This window comes from Corvus moneduloides, chromosome 3 (assembly GCF_009650955.1).
Source record: "Corvus moneduloides isolate bCorMon1 chromosome 3, bCorMon1.pri, whole genome shotgun sequence".
Classification (NCBI taxonomy): Eukaryota; Metazoa; Chordata; class Aves; order Passeriformes; family Corvidae; genus Corvus; species Corvus moneduloides.
The window spans coordinates 80,810,986-80,821,201 of record NC_045478.1 but is presented as its reverse complement, the minus strand read 5'-3'; the positions used below and the strand labels follow the sequence as shown (position 1 = coordinate 80,821,201).

At 46.2% G+C, this 10,216-nt stretch overlaps 1 protein-coding gene across 5 annotated transcripts in view; it reads right to left on the bottom strand.

The window, feature by feature from the left end:
- Window positions 1–4,952: 4,952 nt before the first annotated feature.
- The window catches only part of FRMD1 (FERM domain containing 1), a 40,791-nt gene continuing 35,527 nt past the window's right edge, over window positions 4,953–10,216 (bottom strand). For all 5 annotated transcript variants that reach the window (XM_032102399.1, XM_032102400.1, XM_032102398.1 and 2 more), the window contains one exon: window positions 4,953–8,240. In XM_032102399.1, the coding sequence (XP_031958290.1) occupies window positions 7,953–8,240 (288 nt within the window). In that variant the 3' untranslated portion in view covers window positions 4,953–7,952. The remainder of the gene's footprint in view (window positions 8,241–10,216) is intronic.

The following is a 10,216-nucleotide window of genomic DNA, read 5'->3' as shown; positions in this document are numbered from 1 at the left end:
TTCAAAACACACCTGTACTTGAGGCTCTCTATTGCCCTTCTGGCATGGGGCCCTTGAGCATTCCTATTGCCAAATTTTCCCTTCAGCCAGGTATGCTGGGAAACATTCCTTGTTTTCCTTCTTACAAGCTGTAAGACTTAGGCAAAAGCATGATTCAGGGAGCTGGGTTTCCAAAGAAAACCTAGAGCACTGCAACTCCTGCACACGCATGAAGACAAAGTTGCCAACACTAACACTATCCCCTGCCCCCAGGTACCTCACCGGCCTTAATGCACCCAGTCTGGTGACTGGCATCTCCTTCCTGACTATCCCAAGAACATGAGCTCCCCAAAATGCACCACATAACACATTAGCACTTTAACATAGGAGTTATGGGAGCCCTCTCTTCATGTCTGACTAAAAGGACAGTAGGCAGAAAGTTAGCATTAGCCACAGAAAGACCACATGGGCAGAAAACCCTCCCTGATGTCCGTAGTGGTGCACTGTGTGTGCCAGAGGAGAGGATGGGGACACTGCTGGTGTCACTGGTTCTGCAAACACAGGGAGTTTAAGGATCCACTTCAGGGGACGATACAGATAAAATCCAGGCTGTCTTCCTGTGTCTCCTCCATGTACCTGGAGAGCCATTTAACCCTAGAGATAGGAGTACAGCTCATAAGCCAGACAGGAAAGATTTCAATACCACTGCCAGGTACAGCAATAAACTGCATCACAGACCTTATTTCCAGCAGTGAGTACCTCAGAACAGGGCAAGAAGCCTCCTCCCTCTCATCCCTGGAAGTTATGCATGGAGGAGAGAAAAATACCTAGCTTCCTGCAGTGCAAGTTTTTGCTCAGGAATCTCCATCCTAATAGCCAGAGCTGTTTTGAAGGCATTGGAGTTTGAGAGGGTGCTGAGGGGAGGGTAAGCCCAAAGCCTGCATCCAGCAGAAAAGCAGGGAGGGGCTGCCTTGATGCAACTCTTCCAGTCTGAGAGCCCTTGATTTGACAGAGACCCATAGTCAAGGCTTTCTTTTTTACAAGGGTGGAGAACATGGAGGTGGGAATTGGTCTCCATTGCAACAATTGTCAAACAGCTCAGGCTGTTTGTCATCTGGTTGTAGCAAAGGGGCTGAGTGATTTCCGTGGCTAATGCAAAATAATTTTTCCTACACTGAATGCTCTGCTGTTACCAAAGTGGTATCTTCCACGTGGTGGCTCGAGACTTTAGGCTGCTAGCACATGCCATATCCAGTTATCTTATTGCATATTGAGAACAGCATCGATTGGAGGAAGAAAAACAAAAATTTGTATAAACATATTGATGAGACTTAAAATAAAAATGTAATGTTTATATTTCCAGGAATAAAAACAAAGCAGAACTTTAAAATACCACAGCTATGCTCTTCAATAGCCCATACTCGGCTGCCTGCCAGAAAGGATAAATATGATTTTTGATCATTACATCTCTGCAGTAGAACAACAGACATCCCATGCAAGGCTTGCTATGTGGATCTTATTCTAGCAACTACAGTCGCCTCCTTGCAGAGACAAACTCAGGGTTCAGAAGGACAGATACAGCCAGTACCTGGCTGACTGGCAGCATGAAAATGCAGCATGGCCATGGGCTAGAGTGTGCCCCCAAAAAATGAGCTTCAGGGCCAGCAAAGGAAGGATGGGAACTACTTTGAGCTGGGTTTACTTTATAAAATGATGTTTGGATGAGAGAAGTGAAACAAGATCCTTTCTGTACACTTCTCCATCATGTGGTTGATTCCTCCAGCCCATCCGTGCTGACCAAAGGCATTCTTGCCAACACCAGCCTCACCCTCTCCTGTGCTCTCCTCCTGCACCAGTCAGGGCTATCACAGAGTGGGCCATGCCAGGAGGGTGTTGTGCAAGAGGCACCCCATACCTGTGCACTGTTTCGCCAAGCCGTGGGCTCAGCCACTGTGCCAGCTGCCCCTGCTCCACCTGGGCTGAAGGGAAGGGCAGAAGGGCCCAGCTGGGAACAGACAGCAGCCCAACGCTAATATTCAGCTACCAAAGGGGGTCATGGAGGTGGAGTTGGATGGTGGGCAAGTGATTGCAATGGCACTCAGATGTCATTAAAAATTCAGTATGGAATTAAAAATTCAGTATATCTGATTTCCTGGGCGCACCTAAGGGAAATACCCGGTGGTGCTGCTCTGACACTGCAGAGCTTCTGCCGAAAGGAAGCTCGCTCCAGGATGAGGCAGCTCTGCATGGAGACAAAAGCTGCTTCACTGAGTGGCACCTGGGGCTCCCCTACACCCGTCCTGTCTACACCCACGGCCCGTGCGGGACACTGAAGGCAACTACAGGCACAGAGCTGGCTCAGCACATACACACAGCCGTGCTGGCCCAGCTACAGCATCTCAGGGTACAGCTGGCTGGGCCCCTGGGACTTCTCATCTCCTTGAACAGGTCTGCCTTTCTTAAACCAACTTGTCAGAGGGGGGAAGGTTCTGAACTTGTATCGGCGTTTCACGGCTAAATCATCCCGTGCCAAGGACGACCAGAAGCTAAGGGCCATCAGCTTTCTCCCCAGTGCAGTTTGAGTACACATCCCCCCTTGCAGCCTCGAGACCTGGAACGACTTCCTTACGCTTTTTGTGTGGGATTCAGTGAAGACCCGACGACCACCGATGGCTTTGGGCTCTGCTCACTCAAGTACCGATCACCCCGGGCTGCCCCGTCCCAGGGGCGACGGTCAGTCTGGACCCCGCAGGGTGCTGACAGCGGCTGCCCGAGGTGCATCGGCCCCACCCGGCCCCGGCCCCGGCCCCGGCCCCGGCCTGAGGCAGCAGCGGCCGCCGCGCTCCTCGGGCGCCCCCGCGCGGCCCGGCCCGGCCGCCACAGCCCCGGCCCGGCGGCACCCGGGCTGCGCCCTCGGTGCCCCATCGCATCCCGCGGCCGCCACGGGCCGGGGACAACCTCCAGGGGACGCGCTCGCCCCCTTCCTCCTCCCCACGCCCCAGCTGGTGGGGGCCAGGAGAGGCATGAAAGTAGGAGCCAGGCCTTAGGCACCACGAGCCCGGGAAGACACTCCAAGAAGGAGGAGGCGTCGGAACAGCAGTTCCGAGGTAGAGGCAGAAGAGAGGAGGGTAGGGATGAGGGAACAGAGCTGCCACGAGAAGCCTGGGCAAAGTAACCAGGAGACAGCCGACCCAGACAGAGGAAGCACAGTTGCTGGTGGGCAAGGAGCTACAGCTTTCCACTGAGAGGCTTTAGGGCCAGTACTCACTCAAAAGTGTTCAAACTCTTGAAACACCCTATCAACCATCAGTGTCTCAGATTTTGCTTCGAAGAAATCCATTGAAGAATTGATCTCACCTCACCCGAAAGACCTGGGTTGTTTTACCCATCAGCTTTAGCACACACCTGCAGGCCTTACCTCCATGCAGCTCCCAGACCTGGCATGCCTCAAAACAGATCCTGTGTAGTAACCGCGTTGTTCCCCCCCCCCCCCCACCCCACACTGCAGCACTTGACTGAACCCACACAGGATTTGCTGGTACCATGAGAAGCCCCATCTTCTGAGACAGACTCATTCTATGAGTTTTGGTCATCAGCAGTCCACCCTAGAGGGCAAGAAAGTGCTATTACTTGCCAAGCAAAGAAACAAAGAGAAGTGACAAAGTCCTTTGAATTTGGGTGACTTAATATTGATCTGTTATTTAGTTTCACCTCCATACCGATGCCTTGAAGTGGCCACCTGAAAACAGAGGCTAGACAAAAATAAGAGAATAAAAGTAGGTATTTACTTGAAGGGCCTTCAAAGGTACACCTTGGGAGTGTAAAGCCTATGAGGGGCTCCACCCAAGGTGGACACTGGGTCACAGGATCTTCACGCTTTTATCAGTTTGGTCCATTTGCATATCAGGGTTAATTCTCCAATTATAACTTCAGTTAAGGATGTAATTACACTAAGGTTGCTCCTTCTCTCACGGCTTTAGTTTACATATTTTGGGGCCTGCGACAATCAAGGTGTCCTTGAAGAGCAAACCTAGAGAGGTTTGTTATGTCTAACCAGCATGAGTGAACAGTAGTTAACAGACCACATGAAACTTCAGAGTTACACAAAATTTGAAAAATATTATTTGAAAAGTATTTGAAAAATATTTGAAAAAGTTAAAACCTAAGGCATCATACAAAGCTCCATGTGTAATCAGATCACCCTCTTCCAGCATCCCCAAACCAGAGTTTGATGAACTTCTAAAGTCCTTGAAAATTTATATACTGGAAACATAGCCAGTACTGAACAAAAATATGACATACAAGAAAGGAAATCATAAGAATATGGACAACACTACAACATCAAAATACCTAAAAAGTAAATTTCTTCCAGAGAAAAGAAAAAAAAAAAAACATTTACAAGAGATTCCCAAGTGAGCAAGCTTCTTCAAGAAGAGATCCAAATAGTCATACTGTGGCACTGCTTCATAGATTTATGACCCAAGAAAAGAAAACTTTCCTTTATCCACGCCAGACTCCAGGCCAGAAGGTTAGGTGACTTCGGTGCTCTTCAGCAGCACCACTTTGCATCACATGGGCTGGTGGCTGTCTTTGGATGCAGCCCCTGAGAGGATGCTGACAGGATCTCTCTACACCCTTCGGAGTTCACACGCTTGGTTTTCTTGACTAACCACCACGAGCAGCTCAACTTGTCTCTTCAGTCAGATTCAGCCCCCTCTAGTGTCCTGCTGACTCCAACCTGCTCAGCTGTGCTCTCAATACCTGACAAAGGCCTCTTTGGCATTGAGCTACTGAGAATGGCAAGGAGGAACAGGACTTCTTCCAGTGACTACAGTGCCTCTGGGTTTGTAAACACAAGCTGAGCTCATATGGATTACAGTCTGGCAGCAAATTAATTTCTACAACCCCTCTCAAATGGAAGACATCACTGGACACAGTACTCCTTGGACACAAAAAACCCCCAACACAATTACCTTTTTCTATCCATACTTTATTGCAGGTGTACATATAATTATTTATATTTTATTTTAAACAAGAAATTCCTTTCATGGAAAGGAGAAACTTTTACCTTTAAAATAGAGTGATTATAACATGAGTATTTTACAAATATGTACAAATATTGGCAGCTAGTTTCTAACATCAGCTGATAAATGCTTACACACTAACATCTACCAAACTATCAAACTCAAAAATAAGAGACCTTCTAAATCCAAACAAAAAATAAATCTACTACTAGCAGGAACAGGTGTTTTTGTTTTCTTAATATGAATACAAAAGTTGCATAATAGATATTCACAGTGCTCGTAAGACATTGATTCATTTTCAGTCTATACACTAAAGTGTCTGGTCTCCCCTTCATATGCATATGTCACTTAACAGTACTGGAGGGAGCTGCACAGACCACTGAGAGAAGATGGTCAGACCTGTAGAGTTTGCCTTCCCTACCAGCCACGAATAAATACAGGAATCCCCCAGGTATGTACAAGGCAGTGATGCTCATGCAAGAGTCAGTTACACTGTTTTCAGGCACTGGTGTATTTTGTAACCAGCGGCAGCAGCCGTACAGCGCTTCACCAAATCCTTTACACACCTGGTAACTGCAAAACCAGAATAGTGAGCTGCCTGCTGGCAATAAACACTTCCGTGATGTGGTTAGGCTGAAGCAGACATGGATGTGATTGTCTTTGAGAGAAGTGTGCACACGGTGCACATGCATTTTATGACACTTTTCCAAACAAATATACCCACTGAATTTTGACCCTTTTTGCCCTGTTAACAACCACTCCCAGAACCACGAGTAACTGCACATCTGCATGGGTGGGAGAGCAACAGGTTAGCGGGGCCCTCACTCCAGACCTCCCCCCCTCACCTTTTTCATTGACAGGCATTGCTGCAGTAAGAGCCATCCCTCCAGCTCCATGGTGGCTGCAAGAGCAAGGCTCCTGCATTGCTGCAAGGCTGCTCCCTGCAGTACAGCCACTGGCCTCCTGGATCCGGGCCATGCCCATCTCCCGTGGCTTATAGCCAGACCGGAACCAGGTAACAGGGAGTCACTGACAGTGGAAGGCTTGACTGGACTGTTCAAGAGTAACCAGCCAGATGTCCTTTATCCATTTAGGAGAATTCATTTTGGATGCAGTAAACATACCTCAAGTACTTTGCAAAGGCATTTTGGCTTTGTTTGGAAAAGAAAGAGGCTACAGTGAACACACAGCTCCTAATTGTTCATTACAAAAAGAAAGAACAGTGTGATCAAAGAGGGCACAGTCAATTAAGTTGTGGCTACAGTGAGCCTGTGCCCATCATTCATTCCTCAAACACACAGCTTGGGTTTGGTGCTGGATTCATCTCAGAGGATGTAGAGCTGCTGGTCCCACTTCAGTAAATGCAGATACACCTGCACAGCCTGTCTCTACATCACACTCACACAGAAGTAGCAAGATGATGGACTTCATGGATTTGCTACTTTAATGACTTATGGGAATGCAATTCACCAGACAACTACTGAGCTTGCAAGCCCATCATCAAAACAGCAGCTCAAACCTTCCTTGTCATGGTCTGGCTTCCTTCCCTTCCTGAATTAGGCTATCTTCAGCTTTTGATGACCAACACTACACAACACACACTTCCCCAACCAGCAGAATAGTATTCCTCTGCTTCTAGAATTTGCCAAAACATGCCTAGAAGGCGGTCAAAAGCTGGGCACAACGCTGAGCCTTCGAGTACAAGCTTCCCAATGCTGGGAATTGATGAGGGGAGGAAATCAAACATATATTTATTTGCATGTAACAAGGTAGCAGGACGTTTTCCACACCAAATGCTTGAATCAAACAGCATAATTACGATTATTTTCCCTAGCAAGAGCCAGCACAGCCAGCTCTACCACTCTCAAGATGACCAAACAAGTACCCTTGGTCTGGCACACAAACACCCTACACCAGCCCTGCAGTACCACACACACGTATTTGCATGACCTATCCGTGACTAAGTAGGACACAGTCACTCTGTCTGTCCTTACAAAGTGACTTTCTCCAGTCCTTACTTGCCCCCTAAGCAGAGGGGAAAAAATCTAAGGAACAGATTTATTAAAAACAAAGAAAAGATCAACATTAAAGTATGTATCAAAGTAAGGGGTGATCATGCCTGGACAAATTGTCCAGTCACACTCCTCTCTTTAAAAGCCAGTCAGCTAATGCTCTTGCCCTCTCTACTCTCAGAAGCAGCCAAGTCATTTGTTTTATCTCCTCCCTGCCTCCCCTAAGGATATAATGCTAATCTGCATCACAGCAGTAGTAGACAGCTGACAGTCAGTTCCATTTGTTGCAATAAAGAAAAAAAAAACCACCACACATTGTATGTGGCTGGATGCTTACAACAAAATAACAACAAAAGAAGAAGAAACTCCTGGCAGAGCAGGTCTTGCTCCCAATGCAACAAATAAGCAACTTGTGTTCATTACAACTGAAACAGGCCAGACATTTCCATGCACAGCCCTCCAAATGTGCTAAAAATATATCCTGGCCTGACAGCTGTTGGCAATGTTGCAGCAGCACAAACTGAAGACAAACACACTACCTATACGCTAGCATTAAGAGACATGGACCACAAGAGAAAAGCAGGAACATGGCATAGACTTTAAATTTCTTTCCGATTAATCCATTTAGACACAGTTTGCTTTACTCGCTCAGCATCATTTTGGTCCACTGTTTTTTGGTTTTTATGTTGGTTGTGTCACTGTCAAGGGTGCAGGCCACTTCCATTTCCTGCTCAGACTGACACTTCCAATGCCAGTGTTAAGTGCTACACTCCAGTTGATTTGCCCTGTCTGCAGAAGTGATGCCACTCACTGATACGGAGCATAATAACAAAGCCACTCACCACCTCCTGCAAGAACCAGAGTGACATCACATGTATTAATGAGGTATATATTTCCATGATGAGCTGTTTCCTGGTATGGAAGAGCTCCAATCTCATTACACCACGAACTCCTCTGGGACCTGGTCCTCTCCCAGAAGATCCAAGGAGAGGCAGTTCATGGATCGCTTGCCGTAAAGGGCAGACTTGGTTTTGCAGTCCGCTGTGGAATACACGCAGCCGTAGATAGACAGCTTATCCTCGAGGCTGCAGCCGAAGGTGTAGCTGTGGGACGTGTCTGAAGACAGCGTGGCACTTAGGGATGGGTGCCGGCGCTTGTACAGGCGGATGTCATCCAAACTCTGGCTGTGCTGGTCTGTGCAGCTCCTGCTTTTGGGCGATCTGACCTGCCAGTTCAGCAAGACACACACAAATGAAAACAATGAGCTCAGATACAGCCTAAGGATGCTGGCTATGCCATGCTAAAAGTTTCCCAAAATTGTTCTTCCGCTCTTTCAAAAGAGCCCCACCAGCCTTCTGAAGGATGTTGGCTTAAAGAAGGAGCTGTGAACAATTCAGAAATTACAAGTGCAATAAGCTGTCCTGCCACGTTGAGCCAGATCCTGATCTGTCTGCACTGTGTCCTCAGTGTCCTGTGCAATGGATGAAACACTTGACAGATACTGACACCTGAATGACCTCACACTTCTTGGCAGATCCATGCAGTTGTCCTCAAATGGACAACACGCACTTAACAAAAAACTACCCCAAGTGCTTGAACACACTGAGTTAAGTCTAATGAGCTGAAAGGAAGGTTCAGAAGGCAACCATGCAAATGCAAACTAATGGGTTCCAGTGTCCAGTAATTGCAACAGTTTCATCTACATAACATTGTTCCATAAAGAGCAGCAACAAATCAGCAGTAATTCCCAGAGGCGCCATCTTGCTACACAAGCCTCTGTGAAGGAATTATTGTCCATTGGAGAGTATTTCCAGCTTCACCACTTGTCTTTTTTTCTTTCTTTGCCTCTTTAATAATCACCTCTTAAATGCTATTATTAAGGCTAATTTCAAGAATATAATTTTGAAACCAAGACACTTCTGTTGACATCACAGAAAACTTCCTCCCAGTATCACTTCCCTCACTGCCATGGGAGGGGAATTAAAAAACTACCCTGAGGAAATCCTGTGCTGGCTCAGCTGTACTCCCAGAAATAGGAATATGTTGCACTGTCTGGTCAACGCTACGGAAACCCTGCACCATTTAGTTACACAGCCTTGTAAGGAAGGTTTTGCTAGTTTTCTAAGGAGGCACCAAGTATGTGATGCACTAAAGTGACAGCCAGGTCTTTGCGATCATAAGACAAGCCTGTGTTGAGCAGAACCATTTTTATAAAACAGATGCCTCACGATCATTTAACAGCGTAAGCATGATAACAGCAGTAACTTCAAAAACATTACAGCTTTAAGCAAGATGCCCACTTCCAGCCATGAGCTCTTAAGTCTTCCACTCAAATAGAGGAATAAATTAATTATGATTTGTACTGTATAGTCTTCAGCTTTGGAAAAAATAACCAAGATTTTATTCAAACCTCCTACAGCACTTCATGGACTATTTTGCTGAATAAATGAAAATTCCTTATCATTTTTGACTCGGTCCAGAAAGAAACTTGAAAAATTAAAAAAGAAGTCCTAAGAAATGACTGAAATCCTTGTTAAGTGTTTTAGAATTCTCTCAGCAGATAAGGCCAGTTTGGATTAAGAGACGGAAGAAACGGTAGAGGTATTTTTTTTGTGGGTTTTGTTTTGTTTGGTTTTTTTCAAAAAACCACAACATTTCTACCCCAATGGGTACAGCTATACTTTGAAAAGAGGTCTTAAAAAAGACATTTTAATAATCTTCTTCCAAATATAAGTTCTTCTATGAGGTACTTTACCATATATAGTTTTCCCTTTCTCAAGTGTTTGATGAAAAGAAAACCTTGACAACAAAGACTTCAGTACACAGAGTATAATCACACAAATGATACAACAACTAGAGCCTGAGCATCTGGTTTTGCTCTGATGTAAGCTACTTCTGGCTTCAGGAGCAGGAAGATGATCAAGTTGGCAACTCACATCCAAACTGCATAGATAGTCTTTGCTCTGTATTGCACTGAAAATCTGGAAGTGTCTGATTTTCCATGTCCCAGTCAGAAGACTAAGGCAGACAATAACTGGCTTGCAAGATCTCCCTGCTGATTGCTCCAAACCTTTCTACACTATTCTGAACCCAAATGCTGCTCTTATCCTATTCCTGACAGCAGTAGCTGGCCAGCAGCTGGTTTTGATTACACCACGTAAAAATCAGTCAAAACCAAACTAATCCAGGTGTCCTGATTTA